The sequence below is a fragment of the Cynoglossus semilaevis genome, chromosome 5, assembly GCF_000523025.1.
Source record: "Cynoglossus semilaevis isolate Cse_v1.0 chromosome 5, Cse_v1.0, whole genome shotgun sequence".
Taxonomy (NCBI): domain Eukaryota; kingdom Metazoa; phylum Chordata; class Actinopteri; order Pleuronectiformes; family Cynoglossidae; genus Cynoglossus; species Cynoglossus semilaevis.
Genome location: NC_024311.1, coordinates 17,190,045 through 17,210,653, shown reverse-complemented (window position 1 = coordinate 17,210,653; position 20,609 = coordinate 17,190,045). Strand labels below are relative to the sequence as shown.

The following is a 20,609-nucleotide window of genomic DNA, read 5'->3' as shown; positions in this document are numbered from 1 at the left end:
ACAGGTTTTTTATCTACCTCCATTTGTTTCTTTCTTTTTTTTTTCCTCTTATCCTAAAATTTAAAGAATTCGATTTCAGTCCTTAGACAAGGAGGTGCAGATTTGACACCTGGAGGAAAAGACATCTCCAAGACCTCTGCAAAAAAAAAAAAAAGGAATTCTCTGATGGAAACACAGCTTGAAGTTACTCTGTTATTTTTATATATAATAATTTTCTTGGACTTTTTTTTTGTTCATATGCTGCTCAGAAAAGACAGACTGTAACGACACAGGTTACAGCAGATGAACTGTGTGATTATTGTGTTATTGGTGATAACACCTGTAATAACATGACTACTACATTGAATGTCTTTTTGTGCCGTTGTTTCACATTAACTTGACAGAGGATGTTCAGCAAACTTGTCTTAACTTGTATCTTCCATTTTTCCACTTTATTTTAATTGAATCCTGACAAAGATTTATTTTATTTTTATGACATTTATTGTTCACTGGACGAGAGCTGAAATATTAAAAAAAAAGATTTATGGTTCAATAACCATGTGAAAACCAATCAGCCTTGAAGTCCAAAAGTAGGAAAAGACAGAAAAAAAAAACAAGGTCAAAACTTCAGTGGCAGTGTAATTGTTTTTTATTGATTTAAATTGTCAATGTTCTTGGGTGTTCTACAGTGTCCAGGTGACATTGTGAAAATAGATTTGATTTTTTTTTTTTTCAAAAAGTGCAGTGAAAAATGAGTCACACGTAATAATCGAACAGCAACTCGGTGACCGATCATACTGTCTGACATGATGTTTTATGAGGTGGACATTTGTACATTTGACAGTTCCATTCTGTTTGTGTTTCATATCACGAGCCTCTCGTCCAACCATCGTCGATGTTTTAATTAACCTGCAGCCCAGCAGGAAACGACAGACACTGTTGTCAACAAAGACATAAACAGTGATTTTCAGCTTAAGATTCTGCTTCGTTACGTCCCTCAAGGTTTTTCAGGCTTTTCAGACTCAGAGTGGAAAAGAAACGTATCTGTTTTCTAGACAATGATTCACTTTTTTTTTTTGTACGGTGGCAGGGAGGACGCAGCATTACTATGGATGAAGCAGTTTGAGAAACCACTTCTCCTGCTCTGCCCTTTTGTGTTGGAGGCCATGTTTAACAAGCACCTCAGAATGATTAGCCAAAAAAGGAGGGAGTCAATTCTGAGGCTGTAGGATGGAGAAGGACGTTGACCTGACTGTCCTTTTCATTCACATTGATTCAGCAGATTTTTTTGTCTTTAATTGTCTCTGAATTCTGCAGAGGGCCAGGTGGTCTATACATATATAGAAATGAATTGACTAGAATAGAATTTGTCGTCATCGCAAAACAAAGCAGTTGAGCTCAACGGAATTGACCAGCTAACAATTTATGACCTAACGATGATCCCATATTCCTCTAAAGAGGGCGCTGTTCTGTCAATATCAGATCGCTGTATTATGTAAATTGAACAAAATACTGCTTATTGTTAGATAGATTTATCGCTAAAATGTGAAATATGACACCTTTACACCAGATATTACTTATTAAAATATTGGGGTTTTTTTTATATCTATGTAGAATTCATTTTTATCCACAAGCGCCAACACAGGTCCTCGTTCCAGCAGATATTACTTTTACGATTTCTTTTTTTATATCTATGTAAAATTCATGTTTATCCACAAGCGCTAACACAGGTCTTCACAGTTGTGTTCAAATGCCTTGTCGACTGCAGGTGTTAGTGACGGGACATGAATGAACAACATGATAAAGAGTCGTCTGTGTTCTGTCTTTGTGTCCCGCGGCCTGGGACACCTGCTGGCCATTATGTGATGTTCGTGTGATGTTCTATGGGCTGCCTGTGTGTGAGAGCAGACGTTACAACAAACACGTCTGTTGACGTTCCATCAATGGTACAGAAGAGAGGATCAGAGAGAGGTCAAAGTACGACACAGTACACACAAGAAAGAACCCATGCACAACAGACACTAATGTTAACAGAAACAAAGGCTCCAGTGTACAAAGTCAGGCAGAGTGGTATTCAAAACTAAAAACACAATCACTAACAGATTTTCTTTTTTTTAAATCTCTGGTTATTGTAAGATAGAGTACACGATGCACAAAAAAAACCCAGTCTAATCTGTCAGTATTTTGATATTTCTGTTCTGTTGCTACTGTTGTGTGAATAGTTATGTATTTGTCACAAGAAGAAAAAAACAAGTGCTGAGGGAAAAGAAACCAAGGAACACATTTGCAAAAGAGAATTTCTCACCATGCAAACACAATATATATATATTTATATATATATATTTGGTTTGTTTGTTTGTTTTTATTATATAGTAGTAGTTGTAGTAGTATTTTATTTACCAATAAAAATCTAGTTAACAAAAAAACCAAACAAACCTTTGATTTCAACGACTGTGAAAGAAGGATCAAAATGGGTTCAATCACGTCTTTTTCCTCCAGAAGTTGTGTCTGTCGGGCATTCTTCTCTATTTCTTTTGTGTCTTTTCATCTGGAGGCTGAAACTCTAATGCCAAGGACGAGCAGACAGGCACGGAGTCCATTACAGCCGCACAGACGGACTCTGACTCTGGGAGGAACGAAAACAACTCCAAAGCTCTCGTTTCTGATTGAAGTCACACAGAAACCTGACGGAGGCGCTGTGATTGCACTGACGGTGTCTCACATTAGTGGAAAAATGGGAGCGTTGTCTTCATTTATACATTGAGCATAATTAAAAAATCCCTCTTAATTCAACGATGACAGGGTGAAGAAGATTTAAAAAACAACTTGAAAAAACATGGTGTTTTTATGGTGTAGTTTTTAAGGTGGCACTGAACTGGAGTGCAGGTGTAGTTGGAAAGGACTGAAGGCAATGTTCTTTTTGTCGCAAGAAGATTAAAAACCAGAGGAAAAAAAATTCAAATAGTGGGTGAGAAAGTTTTTTGGTGGTGATAAATCACTCACAGCTGTGGGTAGAGAGAAGTAGGACCCTCGAAGAATCCAAGGCCAAACACTGCAGAAGTTAGAGGAAACCTGGACCGGAATTCTTTCCGAAAGTGAAAACAAACTCATCCATGGACAAGTAGAACAGAAGCTGGTGGAGCTGACCTTGTTTTTTTTTTGTTTTGTTTTTTTTTAATGTTGGATTTTGAATGTGGCTGATCTGAATGAAATAACACAAGTTTTATTTACACAGAGAAAAACCCAGTGACATCAGTATGGATGAGGCATCCTGAGACGAGGCTTGTCACGCTGTGCCCTTTTAAACGAAAGGCCACGGTTAATAAGCACCTCGTTAGGATTAGAGGAATTGGATGCAATCTGTTTTTTTTTTTTTCTCAGCAAATTTAAGGCTTGGGAAATGAAACAGACTGCTGTCCTGAAATAACCTTTTTTTAATTTAAATTGATTCTGCAGTTTCTTTTTCACCTTAGTGGTTAATTTAGTGTAACATAGTATATTTCAATACAAAGCTTATTTCATTTAAGTTAAGTTAAGTTAAGTTAACCTAGACATCAATTACATTAGTCCAACAGTCTGTTTTTTATTTTTCTTCTTGTAAATTGTAATATTACACATTATGTGTTTATTTACACTAATGTCAATGATACATTTGTTCCATTTGCCTTGTAAAAAATTATATAAATCAAAATAATAATAATAATAATACCAGTACTTTTTACCAGTACCTCATACTACTACTGCTATTAAAAAACTAAAACTAAAACTAACTTGGATTCAGTTGTTGTCTGAGTCACAAAACAAAAAAACAAACTTGGATTCAGTTGTTGTCTGAGTCACCGCTTTAAAATAATAGAACAGTTAGTTCTGAGGATCAGGGTGACTTAGGAGGAGCTGAGGTTTCACAGTGAGTTCTCCTCTTGGTTTGTCTGCAGTTTATAAGAAAACAAAACAACAACAAGTTTTTGTTTAAAAGTCAGACACTTTGTGGAACAGTTTTTGACTTTGAACAACCACATCGTGTTGGTGAACTGACCGTCGTTACCTTAATATATAAAAAAAAACACCTGTTATCATTTTAAATCATATTATATAATACGTGCGATAAAAGCTCAGCTCAAAATAAGCTTAGTAATAAAATGTAACGAAGCGCTGGCTGCACGTGTTGATCCGTACTCTTTATTATAACGACCCACTCAGACTGTGATGTGAGCGTTGCATAATGTAGTAAAAGGCCATAAATTGTGCCATTTAAGTTGTATCCAGTGTTAAAGGCCTCGCTGCTGCTGTGATCACACACGTTGGCGATATCCACGTTTCATCATAAATGCTGTGCACTTATTTAATCATAATAAACTATTTTATAGAGTGAGTTACAGCCAGAGCTGTGATAAACAAACAGCACTGCGGCTTTTTCTGCATGTAGATTTAACAAAGTATTTATTTAAGTAAACAAAAAAAACCTAAATATTTACCTGTTTCTTTAGCTCTACATAAATGTAATTATGGTGATAAACAACCTAATTGAGATTAAAAAAACCCTAAATATTTAACTGTTTTTTTAGCTCTACATAAGTGTAATTATGGTGATAAACAACCTAATTAAATCAGCCACTAAATAATTTACATTTACATTATAGGATATTTCATAGTAACTACCATGTGTGAACAGCTACTAAAGCTGGTGTATTATGTAGTATATAAAAGTTGGGATTAAATGCAAACAGTGCTGGAAAAGAATTCCTTGAATATTTAGTGTAAATATGTTAATGTTATTATTATTAATGAGGGGCGACCCAAAAAATAATCTCTTGTGACCCACTTGAGGGTCACGACCCAGTCTTTGGGAAACAATGTTCTACATCATAACTCTCTTGAACTGTTTATAATTGCTCCTGTGTGTACAGTATATAATGACCATGTGATTGATTTGTTGAATCATATTTACTCTCACACTGACACGTATATAATTTCCTTTTCTCTTTCCATTGTTTTTATTCACAGGTTCCCTGTGAACAACGCTGTCCTTCAACAGGTCATTGTCGAATGGTGAGTGATTATAATTAGGCTCCATGTAGGAATTAAGACAACAGTCACATATAGTAGCAGATGCTGTTATTGCTATAACAGCGCCTCAGTCAGGTCGTTGTGTGACTTCAATCAGAGCAGAGAGAGCTGTGCAGTTGTTTTCGTTCCTCTCAGAGTCAGAGTCCGTCTGTGCGGCTCTAATCGACTCCGTGCCTGTCTGCTCGTCCTTGGCATTAGGAGTTTCAGCCTCCAGATGAAAAGACACATAAGAAATAGAATGATTTTTTTTTAACAGATACAACTTGTGGCTAAGGGTGAGAGGAAGAAGACTTTATTCCTTCCATTTGATCCCTTTATCTCCACAACCGGAGAGATTATCTCCTGTAGAAACATGTTTTATTTCAACTTTTTTTCCGCCCCTGGTTCTATTTGAAGGAAAAAATGTTTGTCATCATTCTGTCACAGTGTCACAATTTATTGTTGATGACAGCCATCGAGTGACAATTCCACTGCTCTGATCTAAACCACTATCACGTTGTTTCAAATAACACGTTCAAATGACGACTGCTGTAACATGTACGACGGTTTGATTTCCCGTCGTCTGATTTTCTTCTATGTCATGTCACTACTGCATCATTCTTCATTTTCCTATGAGAGTTTCCTTCCTACAGATGCACTCGTCTTTTTAAGTTGTATCACTATGGAGAGAGCGTTTTGAGTCATGGCTCATTATCTCCTGCCCTTTAGTAGTAAAGGCCATTTCTAATGAGGACCTCGTGGGATTAGTGGTGGAGGAAACAGTTCACCTGCACATTCACCTCTGCATACTGAGAGAAGAAATAATACTCAGGTACTATATGTTATAAAAGATCATTTTTAATCCAATTAGGAAATTGCAAAACAATTGGGGGGAAAATGACAGTCAACTCACACCAAATGAATAACCAAAAAAGTCAGAAAAATGAAATTGGTGATGACTTCTCTGAATTCTGATTGGTTAATCTTTTAATGGATTAACTGCTCTCTCCAGGAGAGAATGGTCCTCAGTGCGGAGCCTACTATTTACTTCATAAATCACCAGCTGGACAGGGCCCAGGCTGACCCAGCTGCTTGGTCAATGACCCAGTTCTGATTCGCTTCCTTGGTTTCTGAGCGGTGGTTCTGCTGCAGCTGTTTAATCCAGATTCTAAAGTTGTTTTGTGGCGGTTGAATTTCCATTGAAAACTTCATCACTCCAGTTATACTGTACTGTAGGTGCTGATTGAGGGGAAACGTTGCGGTCACAGCGGCAGGCGTTGAACTGCTGACCTGTGTCCTTCGCACCGCGGAGGAGATAGAAGCTTTCACGGCCGACTCTGAAATAAACGCCAGCCCCGTTGCCCACAGTTCATGGACTGCTGCACATGAACCACAAAGACTGTTGTCCACCTAAAGCAACAGTTTAATCAGCAAACACACATTGAACAAGCAGGGTCAGGAGCACCGAAGACGGTGTCAAGGCTCATCACGTCCAAGAGTTATGAGTTACAAGTCCTCACCTCCAACCTTAATGTAAGTGGACCTGGAAGGAGTACAGAACAGGCGGTGAGGGCTGCAGTCTGAACCCGAGAGAGTTACTACTGTTCTGGTAAGTATAACATATTGTTTGCCAAATTGATTGAAATACTCGTTCATTCTCAGGGGACGTGTGACGACTGAAATACTTTGTAATATTTACAGATAATTATTATATAGTTCCTATATTCAGTTTGACTTGAATGGAGCAAAACATGTTTTATCACTTGAAAAAACAGAAAGCAAATACAAAAAATCAGAAAACATTTTTTCAAAAGTCTTTAAGCACCTTTTTCAGTCTTTCTGTTGAAAAAAAACCCTCACCAGTATCACTAATCCAAACGTTGGATTCTTGCTACAGATTTTAAAATTAAATACACTTTGAGAATGAACTCCTCCGTAGGGAGAAGGTACGTTTCATTGGCATAATTTCCTTTTTATAATGCATTCACTATGGCTGCACATTAATTAAGTTCTGGATATAATTAAATCATTCCCCTATAACTGCATGTTGAAAGTCAATTATCTTTGTCAAAATTGTTTTCCTCTTATTCATGATACATCACGTGTTGTTTTTGTCTATGTCTATATATTTAAAAATGAAGAAAGCCTTGATATCAGACAGGAGGCAGATTAAGACAGTAACTCAACTCCATAATTTATTGCACACAAACTTATTACTTTACACAAAAACATTTTTAAAAAACTGACCAAATTCCAATCACCTGGTTATATCTAATGCATTGTATCTAGTGACTAAATTGGTTGGATTGTTACTAAGACACTATCACTTTACTCCCCAGGCATTGGAGTGGAGGCGCTGAACTAATTGCTTAGTCATGAGTCACAACACTGACCTCTGCTGGTTGCCTTCGTCAAGCCGTAAAACAATGAATCAAAACCGTAATCATGTATAAAAATATTTTTATTTTGAATAGATAAATAATTTCACAAACGACATTGATATTCCACACGGTTAGCTGAACGCTATGAGTTGCATGTCTTTGTACGATATCATTATTTAATATAAATATGATTCTCTAACCATGAATTGCACTGACGTTGAAGATTACAGTCTGTCCCTTGTTTATGTTTATTTATACAGTGATTCCTCTTCTATCGCGTTAGTTGCGTTCCAAGGGGGGGGGGGGGGGGGGGGAGCGAGTAGATATAGTAGATATAGTAGATATAGTTATATTATGTACGTACACTTACACGTAAATACCGTTAACTCTCGCGAGATTGGAAAAAAAAATCCGCGGGCAAAAGGTGAACCGCGAAGTAGCGCGGGGTTACTGTATTCCGTAGGATACGTGCACTCAACACAGGCCACAGATTACAAGTTTTTGTAGCTGACTATGATACCCAGGCTACTGTAAATGTACATGTCTGGTACACAATATAGTACACACTAATATATGGCATGGGATATATCGTGTTTGGACGTGAAAATGGAGGAAAGTAAGGCATATTTAATCGTGTTAAAATGATAGCGATGCTAATGCCGCTAGTGTGTCGTGTTTGCTAACTAGTAGCGGTGGATGAACATTTGATACAAGGGATACAAGTAAAAGAAAGTAATATAGACTTGCATTTTTATCGAATTATGTCTTAAGCAGTGGTAATACTATGAATATGGACGTGTAGGTTTTTTTTTTTACTTTTTTACTTACGTTTAGTGAAGATGTCTATTATATAAAGGTGCCTTTTATTTATATCACATTTAGTAAAGAAAGTCATTGTATCCGTACAGCGGACCTTCATTTATAATTTCACTTCCTGTCTTTTCATTTATGTATTGTGGGGTTAAGAGTTTTTTTCTCCACGTATTGACGGTTACGATACAGTAGTGAAATTTGCTACCGTGGTGGAAGCTGATATTTCCCGAGCACATGAACGCAGCACGTGCCGCATCAGATGATCAGTGTCGGTCATGTGACAGTTTGGAACAGAAGTCATCATGGCCGCAGCACCACAGTAAGTTGTCTCTTCAGTTTATTTTATTCCTTAACTGCAAAACAAAGAGCATTTTTATTTTAAATCCGGACAGTTTATTTCTCCCTCTTCTCTTTAGTCGGAGCAGTTTTGTAATAAGAAGATGTAAAAAATAATACGAATCGCTTTTATGTCCGCTTTAATGATACAATAATACAATTTTATATCGTAATATATGTACGCGGAAAAAACACTTCATTCGTGTGTAAACTGTACATAAGAGATAAGAGGTACTTACGATAAGAAACGTATTGACGAGTATTTCATGAACAAATCGATGTGAGACAGTTTCATAGTGTTTGGTTTAACACGGATATCGGTGCTGGGTTTTCCTGCTAAGACACTGTTGTTGTGAGTGAGCTGTAATTTTTTTAATACGCAGATTTTAAAAACCGCTGCTATAACCATTCACCTCTGCTGTTATATATACTTTATAGAAATACTAATAATTTATTCCATTGTTTATAGACGTACGGTCTGTAACACTAACACTTCATTTTGTGTTTTTATTCCGTAAAGTTTGATATTGTTATCTTTTCTCACTCTCTCCCCTCACGGAAAACTGTAAACTCTGCAAACTGTAAAAACCTCACGAAGCCATAAAAGTACTGTGAGATAACGGACCAACCTTTGGTTGTGTCAGCACCTGTTAGACATGTTGTTAATTTATCTTATCCTACAAAGGCCACTCTATCGAGGCCTTAAACTTAAAATCTGTCATAAACAAACCCCATCCCTTTTTTATATCGGTGTTATATAACTCTCTGTTGTTTCTTAGAGAAGTGTGTACTTTAACTTTCCCTTCCCCCACAACTGTCATACGTGGCACTGTTAAAAATTGTTTTATTCTTGTTGCTGATTTTGTTTTTATATGTTAATGGTTCGTCTTGCGGCAGCCAATGTGTATTATACTTTACACCTATTTTTATTTATTTTATATACTGTTATATACTTTGCTGATGTAAGAAAAAAAGGGGGTGGAAGTATTCATTCAGTTTTCAAAACAAAAGTAAGAGTTTCATCTAGCTTTTGAGCCACGTGTTGAGAAAAACGTATATATTTTTCAGACAAAGTCTGCATTTTGAGACCTAAGTCTTTCTCTCGTCTCTCTGACAAATTTGTCCTTCATCCAACTGTCCGTCTGTCCCGCAGACCTGTCTACTGGCTGGGTAACGACACCCTGAGGGTGTCTGCTGCTCTTTTTGCCGAGAACCGCCGCAGACTGGGTTCCAGGGTGGAAAAACAAAAAGGCTTTGCCAAAATCGGTTGTGGTGCTGCAGGGAGGGGAGCAGAAGCAGAGGTACTGCACGGACACAGACTTGCTCTTCAGGCAGGTGGGTCTTCCTGCAGTTTGTTGTATTCAGAGGGTTTTGAAGTATTTGGTAAAATGAACACAAATAAAATAAATCATAAAATGTTGATATAAAAGCAGTTTTAGTGATGCACCAAAATGAATTGAAGGACATTGAACTACAGCATGCATCAGGAAAATAAACATCTGTTTATTTAATATATATAATAATATGTTAAATGTTTTTAATATATTATTTTTTTAAAATATTTGATTAGTTCTTGAAATTATTTGTTGTAAAAAAGGCATTTTTTTCATGTTAATCCAACTTTATTTTATGTTCAGTTCTATTTACATAATAACAGGTTTGACTAAATCGTGTCACTGATTAAACCTCACTGAATAAAAATCACCAAAACAAACCAACATTTCAACCTTTGCTGGTTTCCAAAAACTGTTGTTATAATTAGTTGACTTCTTACTGGCCACACTGGTATAAACACACACACACAGTACCTCAAAGCCTCTACTTTGAACTTAATTAAAATGCATACCTGATATTATTTCTCTACTCATCTGTAAAACTACAGGACTCAGCAAAAATATACTCAAAATATATATTTATAAAAAGCCAATTAATTCATTCAGTGAGTAAGTGTAGATCTCAGTTTCTGTGGTGCTGTGGTATGAGCCTGAGAGCGTGACTGGAACCCAGCAATCATTAGGAAGACACTTCTATCTTTTGTGTTTCTGCTGAGCTCTGTTTTCATGTTCACTTCAGTAAATCCAATTAGGACCAGACGCCTTTTTCTTCTTCTTCTTCTGTGATCATATATAAAATATGCTGACACTGTGTCTTCTTTCAGCTGACTGTTACACTTTCTCTCCGTCACATCCTCTGATTGTTTCACCTCTGTTAGGAGTCGTTCTTCCACTGGTCTTTTGGAGTAACAGAGCCTGACTGTTATGGAGCCATTGAAGTGGACTCTGGGAAATCCATCCTCTTTGTTCCTAAATTGCCGGAGAGCTACGCCACATGGATGGGAGAGTGAGTCACACTAGTCCCGAAACGACTGAAGTCATCAGAAGTTCTGCAGAACTGACGAGACCAATAAAATCAGTCAATTATAATTATATCAGGTTTATCATATATTTTCACCAAAAAAAGTGATGATTTGAGAATATAGAGATATATACATATATATTTATATACGTATGTATGTATATTTAAATATGTATATATGTGTGTATATATATATATATATCAAATCATCACTTGCTTTTTTTTTTTTTACCAAAATGAACCATGTTTTTTTCTATATTTGTACTTTTGTTCCTCCCTCCATGTATACTTCTTTTTCCTGTGGACAGAATCTTCAGTAAGGATCACTTCAAGGAGAAGTACGCGGTCGATGACGTGCAGTACGTCTGTGACGTAAGTTCTGAACAGTTTTGGTTCCATATCTGCAGTGGTTTGTGTGTGCGTGACCTCATTCCTTACTCTGCATTAACTGAACCTTTTTTACAAAGACAGACACATTTGAACGGTCAAACATTCAATTCCACCAGGTTGAAAACAAACAAATAGCTCTCGGTTTGTTATGGTTAGCTTTAAATGTAGTGTTTTTTTCCCCAGACGTTTCCATGGTAAATAGAATAAATATATACTATAATAACCACTACAGCTTAAATCATAGACCAACTGTTTTTTTATTTTTATTAAATGTATATATTTATTTTACATATTTGACTCTCCTGGAGAGGACAGGGGTGAAGTCTTGATAGTTTACCCGTCCATAACCACCACTCACAGTCACATTCAGTAAAAAGGTGATTATCTTGCTGTAAGGCGCACTAACCACTTCTGCCACTGTGGGGTCAAAAAAAGGTTGGAAGTTTAATGAAAAACCTCATGAAGGCGTTTTCTTCTCATTTCAAACATCTCAGAGTGCGAGTGTTTTTCAGGATGGTGTTGAAGAAGGTCACCTGAGGTTTCCTCCTCACCGTGTCTGTCTCTCTCTCTCTCTTTCTGATTACCACACAGTTCACACAGCCCGTCTCACTGCTGTCTTTCACAGTGACCTTCATTCTGCAGACTATAAATAGAAGGATGATATTTATTGATTCTGCTGCTTTATTTGAGCCTCCATCTTCTGACTGATCCTTTGCTCCTCCACAGATTGCTGTCTTTCTGACCAACCTCAGACCATCACTGCTCCTCACACTGGTTCGTATCATTGTCTTTTCTTTTTTTTTTCTCCCCTCTTACTCCTTATCATGTTTTTATGTGATTTTTTTTTTAACTGACTCTTATCTTTTATTTACCACATCCGACATCAGTCACTGTCTCTTATCAGCTTGTTGTTGTTTGCCCGATGCTACATGAATCTGAACTATTTGTTTGAGGTTTCTTTCTTTCTTTTTTTATTGTAATGTTGTGACGTTTGTGTTTCTTTTCCTGCAGCGAGGACAAAATACAGACAGCGGGAGCATCTGCCACGAGGCCTCCTTTGAAGGGATTAGTGGGTGTGTGTCATTTGGCAAAATATAAATTCTTATCATTGTTATTGTCCTTATAAACCAAATGTGTGTCATCAATTTTAACAGTTGTTTAGAATGTAAAGTCATAGCTTTAGATTTAGAAAGATATTAATATTGTCTTGTTACTAATGGTCACCATAGTAGTGTTAGTTCAGGGGTTTAAAGATGGGAAACTTATATATTTTTTATATAATATTTTATACTTACTAACTGTTAACTAATTCATAAGATTCTTCGTCTTCTTAAGATTCTTCGTTGGGGGATTTTACGTTCTTTTTTCTTTTATTTGCATCTGCTTCTTTGCCTCATCAAGTTCCAGTTTCTTTCAAATGTTCTATTGGTTTTAGGAAAGAAAACAGTAAAGTTCTAGTGTTTTAGTAATAAAAATATACTAGAACTTTCTTTTCAATTTAAATCTCAGGCTATTTTGTACTGATTTCAAATTGTAATGTAAATTGTAAAATGTAACTTGACACAGATCAATGCTTGACAAATGTTTAATGATAAAAATGCTGAGATGGATCTTCAGGTTTTAGTTTTCACTCTGGAAATTGTAACATTGTCTTAGAACTTTTTGACTCACTCCTGTATTTAAAAAAAATATTTCAAAAATCATTTCATTGATGATTAACATTTCTTTCCTTCTTGTGTTTTAATCAGGTTCCAGGTCAACAACACCCTCTTACACCCTGACATTGTGGAATGGTGAGTGATTTTCTGACCAGTAAATATAAACCTACAGTCGGTGTTGTCAGTCAGACTGAGTGACGGTTGTTCTAATCACAGCGCCTCAGTCAGGTCATCGTACGTCTGCAGTCAGAACCAGAGGCTCGTCTCTGAGTCAGGCTGCAGTAACAGACACTGAGCTCCACTGGTCGTCTTTATCTTAAGCCCCGCAGATAAATGAACACCATCTTAAAGACATGAAGAAAAAAGTCTTTTTAGACACAAACTCCTGGGAGTCAGACTTCATATAAAACCACGGCTCCTTCTTTCATCCACAGCTACAATAACTGTCTTTTTATACTGAGATATTTGTTACAAGAAAACAGTTGATTACAGTCAGCTCAAAATTCAAATCTCAAATTCTGAGTTGTTTTTCTGTCCGCCCCTGCAGTCGTCTCCTTAAAACCGACATGGAGCTGGAGGTTCTGCGCTACACCAACAGGATCTCCAGTGAAGCCCACAAAGTGGTGAGAGATAGGGGTTTTTTTTTTAGTTGTGTTTAAATTTGCAAATAGCTACAGTTTTTTTCTTAAGGTAAAACCACACAGAAGAGTAGAAGACTATATTAAACATTGTCAACATTGTGATGTGTATTGATAGTGTGCTGTGTGTTATTGAGTCATTGTATTCTGGTGACCACATGTATTTCACTCGTAGGTCATGAAGCAGGTGAAACCAGGAAACAGAGAGTATGAGATGGAGAGGTGAGTGGACTATTATTCTAATAGACACAGATTCAGTGTCACTTTAAGGTCTGTGTCTGAACTCAGTTGTTGTCATTTATCACAGGTGATGAATCCATAGTTTTTTTTTCCCCCTAACGTGTGTTTTGATGTCATTTCCCTGTGTTTTCCAGCCTGTTCCAGCATTACTGCTACACCAAGGGAGGAATGCGTCACACCTCATACACCTGTATCTGTGGAACGTAAGCCTTTTATCATTTGACTTCATTCACCTTTATCGTCCCCACTGCAGTATTTCTGCTGTCAGTCCTTGTAGATAGAAACTGTTTAATCACTGACAGTAATCTGCAGCCAATCAGGACTTCACCTTTGTCTCTGTTGCAGAGTTGAACAGAATCATGATGGTTTTAGAAGTATTTTAAGACCGACTTACTGATCAGAATTTGCTCAGCTGCACATGTGTTTGAGGATACTTTTATGTCGTTGTACAAATCAGAAGCAAATTAAGACCCAGTCCTGCACTTCCTGTTTTCTGATGGCAGTTTTTTTTTTATAGTGTGTTGATGAATGTTGTTTGTTTTTTTCTTCCTAGGGGCAATAATTCTTCCGTGCTCCACTACGGCCACGCTGGTGCTCCCAATGACAAAGTCATCAATGATGGAGACATGTGGTGAGTAGACTCTGCTCTGGAGTTTTAGCATCTTAGTGTCTGTCTTTTTTTAACTTGCCACCAATGATTTTAATAATAAATGGGAAATATTGTAATAGAATTACGGAGCACATGGTTAAATTAGCTACAGTTTTAGGTTGGGCTGAAATAGCCTTGTTGCCCTGTGTTTATTATAACATGGTAGAAATATTAAAGGATATCTGTGTTGCCCTGTGTTTATTATAACATGGTGACTTGATGCTGACCACTGAGTCTGGATGTTCTGGAGAAGATTTCTTCCCGGTGCTGAGTGTGTGATTTATTGTGGTTTTCAGTCGTATTTGTGAAACCTATTCATTTTTCCTTTGTATTGTTAATAGGAACTCAATTTCAATTTGTCTCTACACACTCCTCCATTTTTCCCTGTCATATATATATATATATTTTTAGGAGGTTGGTTTTTATTCCACTTTAAAAACTCTGTAGTCCATGGAGATGAATGTGTTTTTACAAATAAAATGAACTTGGCAGCTTTGTAAGAGGTTTGTCAGCTGAGTCAGAAGAACTGCTGGCAGGTGTCATGGAACAAACAGTTGGCAGAGAACAGTAAACGCTTTATTTTCTTTTTATTGCCCCATTTTTTCTGTCATATCCAGACTGAATGTTCGTGGCCTCAGTTACATTTCCATGTCAGTGTGTATAAAAACAACCTTTGAACCTGAACCTTAATTAAACTGGTCAGTCTGTTAAATTATAACTCCTTCCACTCTCTCTTGTCTTCGACCTGTCTCTTCTTCTTCTTCTCTCTGTTCCTTAGTCACGTCAACCGTTCCAGACTGTCACGGCCATTACATTGATTTTAATTAACAAACTGTTCATCCGCAGACAGTGATTACAGGCAAACTGAGCAGACGTAGATGAAACAATGGCAAATGAAAAGAAAAGATGTAGTTCAGAAAGGGAATCAGCTTTTTGACAAACAACAGATATATCAACATCTGCAAAGTATATTGTATTGACTGGTTAAAAAACAAATTTAAAAAAAAGTTGTTTTGTATTAGTCAAGTGACAAAACAAAAATGTTTTTTCACTGAGATTTGATCAATCAGACATTGTTGTCCATTTGCCTCCACTAGTCTGTTCGACATGGGTGGAGAATACTACTGCTACTCATCAGACATCACCTGCTCCTTCCCAGCCAATGGGAAGTTCACCGCCAACCAAAGAGCAATCTATGAAGCTGTTCTCAAATCCTCAAGAACCGTCATGACCGCCATCAAACCAGGTTAATTTTTTTTTTTTTTTTTTTTTTTTTCAAAAGCATTTTTAACTCTTTACCACCAGATTTGATCTGCATTTTATCTTTACCATGCAGCACCAGAAATAGCTCTGCGCCCCACACTTAGAGAACCATTGTCTCACATGGTCCAAAAACCTGAAAATCTATGGCTAGAATTTAGCTAAAGATTTAAGTGAGGTTAAAAGAAACCCATTAGTTTGTCAGTTGTTATTGACAAATTTGATCTATAAAAGTCTTTGCTACCCAAAAAAACCACCAGGGTTCATCTCATAAATCCAGCGTTTTAGAAAATTCAAACAAAACTCTCTTCTGTTTGTCGTGACATCCCTGTTTTTGCTGAAGGTGTGAAGTGGACTGACATGCACCGCCTGGCTGACCGCGTTCACCTGGAGGAGCTGCTGAAGATCGGCATCGTGAAGGGCAGCGTAGACGACATGATGAAGGTTCACCTCGGTTCTGTCTTCATGCCCCACGGACTGGGCCACCTGCTGGGCATTGATGTGCACGATGTCGGAGGCTACCCTGAGGTGATATGAGAGAACTTGTCAGATTGTTCTCATCACAACCACCCCTGTCCACACGAGACAGAAAACACCACTGCTGTTGCTCCAATATTGATGCCTCATCAAATATAGATTGACTTTATACAGAGGTGAGAGGAACTGCTTCAGAATAAGAGCAGGAGAAGAAGAAGGAGAAATGGAGACACAGGCGTCTGTATGTTTTTTGGAGAGAAAAAAAAAAAGAATATATGTTGCAACGTAGTATAAGAATGACATAAAATGCTTTGTGAAGAGAAAAAAAAACATTTTTTTTCACAAGAGTCCAAGAATATGTACTAAATATATTAATGTAGCATGGTAAATATTTTTTAGATCATCACCTTCTATTTACCGTAAAGCCCTGGAGGACGATGACACCTCACCTCCTCTTCTCCTGGTCCAGTTCCTCCATCAGTTTTTCTTCTTCTGCTCCACTTTTATTTTTAATTTTATTTGTATTTTATATGGAGTCCTAATGGTTTAGTTTCAGTAATTATTTTTATGCTGCAGTAGTAGCGATGAGTGTTCTAGAGTGTAGAGGGTGCCCTCTTGTGGCCATCGATGATATGGAGTATGTTTTTCATTTAGTAGTTGATCTGAAATATAAGTCGCAGGAGCAGCAAAACTATAAAAATAAAAAAAAAAGCTGGAACAAAATTCCCGACCATGTGAGAATAAAACATTGTGTCTAAAAGTTAAAAATGTCGAATAATAAATATCTCTTATTTAATTTTGTTCAGGGTACTGAGCGCATCCCTGAACCTGGACTCAGGAGTCTCCGGATGGGTCGTCTGGTGCAGGAGAGAATGGTCCTCACCGTGGAGCCTGGCATTTACTTCATCAACCACCTGCTGGACAAGGCCCTGGCCGACCCCACACAGAGCTGCTTCATCAACAGCCAAGTTCTGGCTCGCTTCCGTGGGTTTGGAGGGGTGAGTCTGCTGCTGCTGCTGTTAGTTAAACTGACGTGATGTTTTATTAGTAGTTAGTAGTGTTTATTAGTAAACAACCATGGTAGCGGTAATGTGTTGGGTCAAGTTGAAGGCTCTCACATCAAGTCAGGTCATTTTTATTAATAAGATCCCAATTCACAAATCACATTTGTCTTGATGGACTTTACAGTTTGAAATAAAAATTAAAATTAAAATGAACCTTCCAATTATCCTCCTAAAAACCTTTTTAACATTTAAATGGAGGAATGTACAGTATATATACTCGATGTTAATACGATGATTAGATTAACAATACAGATTAACCTGGGTTAAACGTCTAAAACACTGAGCAAACATTTTGACAACTTCCTTTAATCAGGAAGAAATTTGCAGCAGATCCAGGGTCAGTGTTGTCGTCTGCCTCGGCGCGGCTCGTATATTTACTGCTTGGTCTCTGCTGTTTATAGGTTCGTATTGAAGATGACATTGCGGTGACGGGGACGGGCGTTGAACTCCTGACCTGTGTCCCTCGTACTGTGGAGGAGATAGAAGCTTTTATGGCCGACTCTGACAAGACCTTCAGCCCCGTCGTCTGCAGTGAGAAACTCTGAATGTTTCGTCTTTTGTGACATGTACACAGAGCAGTGATCGCAGCACTTACAGTACATGGAGCTCAGATCATACATTTAACACAACGACTGAATCAGAATTGTAACAGCAAAAAAAAAATCATGTTGCTTTAAATGCAGTATTCTGGAGATTATTTTATAATGGATTGAAATCATAGCAAGATTTTTTTTAACTGTCATCCCTTTTATTGCGTCACTGATCCTGATGATGATGATGAAGGTGATAATTATTTGTTTTACCAAACATGACTTCTTCTCCTTTTACCTAGAGGAGTCAGGTTTATTTTTCATTGTACGTCTACAGACACAGATACACACGACGTAATGTCTCCCTGCATTTAACACATCCCCGTTGAACAGATATCGGGAGTTTGATCAACACACGTACAGGATTCTAACCCTACGATTGTCCAAAAAACAAACCCGATAACTACCACAACTTACCACAAGGCAATAGGTTTTGCGTCTGAATCCCGGCCCCTACAGGCTGTAGTGTGTTTAGCAGTCATAACCTGCAGAAAATCAACCAGGGATGAATTAAATGCTGAGGAAAAAAAAATCTGCTTAAGAATCCGATTAGTTGAGAGAAGATTTCTGTGCCTTCTTAATTAAAAAGAAATTTATTTTTAACCTGATTAGTGTTTTGTTACTTTTGTAAATTTCCATTTGCATGCGTGCAGCGTATTTATATAACTTAATATAACTTAGTATAACTAATATATTGTCACGTGAAAATTATTTTTATAGATTTATTTTTTTAGCTCCTGAACCATTGATTAGTGAACAGTTAGTAATAATATTAGTAATACAAATATTATTAATAATAAAACAAAAATATTATATTAATTATATTATTATTATAATTATATTTGTCAATGCTTTGATATAAATACATTACACATAGCTTTAGGTTATTGGGAATCACATGGCGCAGATGATGATAAAATAATAAATGAAATAAACTTAAAAAATCCACTACCAACTGCTGGAGAGCAGTGTAAAAAATTGAGAAAATTATCGAATTCCAATTTCTATTTTTGGATTTACCGTGTATCGTTGCTGTAATATTTTTACAAATAACAATAATTTGGTCGATCTCGATTTTAATAATTGTTTGCCAATGTGCAACACGTCAAATTTGTTTACTTCCTCCTGTTCCGAAGTTGGAAAAAACAGCTAGCGTGCGTAGGCGGCGTGTAACTGTCAGTGTTGGTGCTGCAGTGAGGAGAGGAGGAGGTGCAGTAACATGACTCTCCTTTCAGGAGGAAACTGTGGGATTCTAAACTATTCTTTACTTGAAGCTTTTATTCAGACATCTGTCCATTAGTAAACCTCCGGAGGTCCCCGTGTTGAAGTCCTATCAGTACGTCCTCGGTCCGTACGTGTCAGCTGGCTCAGATAAAAACACCCAGATGGAGTCTGTTCAGATGTCAGCACCTACACGCTCCAGGACATAATGGTTTACAGTGGAACCTCCCGGCGGGGCGGGCGGAAAGGTCTCCACGTCCATCACTGCAAATAATTCATGTAATACTCACTGGCTGGAACCGGTTTGTCCTCATTTAAAACATGAGTTTGTTCCTGTTATGGTTCATCTGCCGGACACACACAGATCCACAGACCACAGTTTTGTTGAACTGAATGTCATGGCAGAGTCATGTGACCGCAGCTCTTGAACAGAACATGTGATTTCCCAGACCGTGTTCTGAGTCTGTTTCATTTTGACTTTTCTATTATAACATTATAGAAATCACTGGTTAAATTAATGACCTTGGTTCTGTCGTCTCATTTGTTTCCAGATGACATTTGTGTTTTGGTTTTTCTGCTGCGGTCGTGTTTCACTGGTGACATCATTTAACTAAACATAGGTTCAACAGGGGGTTCGTGGCCCCTCGAGTAGGCCGATGCTCTGCACGGATTATCAATGTTTTAGTTGTGGTTCTCAAACTATGGTACGCCCACCGTAGTGGGACCTGGGCTCCCCCTTGTGGTATGCCGGGTTTGCTCTGTATTTCTCTGTATCTCAATCGCTCTCCCTCTCTCTCTCTGTGTATGTGTGTGTTAAATTGCTCTCTCTCTCTCTCTGTGTATGTGTGTGTTATATTTTAGAATCAGGTTTCGACTGCAGATTTAAAGCTTCTTCATTGTAAAGTATGGCTGCTGTACGTTCATTTCTCAGTGCGCTGTGCTCGGCTGAACACGCTCCGTCTGCTGCTGCTGTATATTAACGATGCACTTGAAGAGAGAGAGGTTTTTGGGGAGAGCTGTAAGTATTTTAAAATGCTTGAGATCCTGTGGGTTTGACAATTCTTAATAATTGTATATATTTTTCCCTCCAGTTTTTCCCCCACAATTCCCCAAATGTCTTGAATGCACAGGAACATAAGTATTATTTAACCTGCTTGGTGTTTAAGGAAAGGAAGGAAGGACGGAAAGTGAACTACTTGTCACTGTGACACAGCACAACCAGATGTGACCTCTGCTTTTAACCCATCACCAAAGTCAGCAGGGGGCAGTGTGTGGGGACGATGCCATGCTCAGAGCACCTCGGTGGAAACATGGCAACTGGTAAGTAATCAATACTAAGCTCAGCCTGAGAAGATCATCACATTTTACTTCTGTCTGCACAACGTCACCTCCTGTGTTAGTCTTTGTCGATTAAATCAGAACATGTCTGTCATTTCTGTCATGTCTGTCATTTCTGTCATGTCTGTCTGACTCAACTCTGGTTTTAACCATTTCTATGTTTGTTTCAGCAGG

At 37.6% G+C, this 20,609-nt stretch overlaps 1 protein-coding gene and 1 long non-coding RNA gene across 2 annotated transcripts in view; both read left to right on the top strand.

Annotated features, from left to right (window-relative positions):
• Positions 1–6,764, top strand: part of LOC107988586 (uncharacterized) — an 83,730-nt gene extending 76,966 nt beyond the window's left edge. The window contains exons 2-3 of the long non-coding RNA XR_001760072.2: positions 4,984–5,028; positions 6,262–6,764. This is a non-coding gene — a long non-coding RNA (uncharacterized LOC107988586). The remainder of the gene's footprint in view (positions 1–4,983; positions 5,029–6,261) is intronic.
• A 1,649-nt stretch (positions 6,765–8,413) lies between these two features.
• On the top strand, positions 8,414–18,484 carry pepd (peptidase D). Its single transcript, XM_025055712.1, is given in 16 exon segments — positions 8,414–8,538; positions 9,709–9,792; positions 9,794–9,890; positions 10,768–10,895; positions 11,219–11,282; positions 12,027–12,074; positions 12,312–12,373; positions 13,049–13,093; positions 13,506–13,581; positions 13,772–13,818; positions 13,971–14,039; positions 14,390–14,467; positions 15,583–15,731; positions 16,089–16,273; positions 17,029–17,220; positions 17,688–18,484. Coding segments are annotated over 16 exon segments (1,485 nt in total). The 5' UTR covers positions 8,414–8,521; the 3' UTR covers positions 17,832–18,484.
• The last annotated feature ends 2,125 nt before the right edge of the window (positions 18,485–20,609 follow it).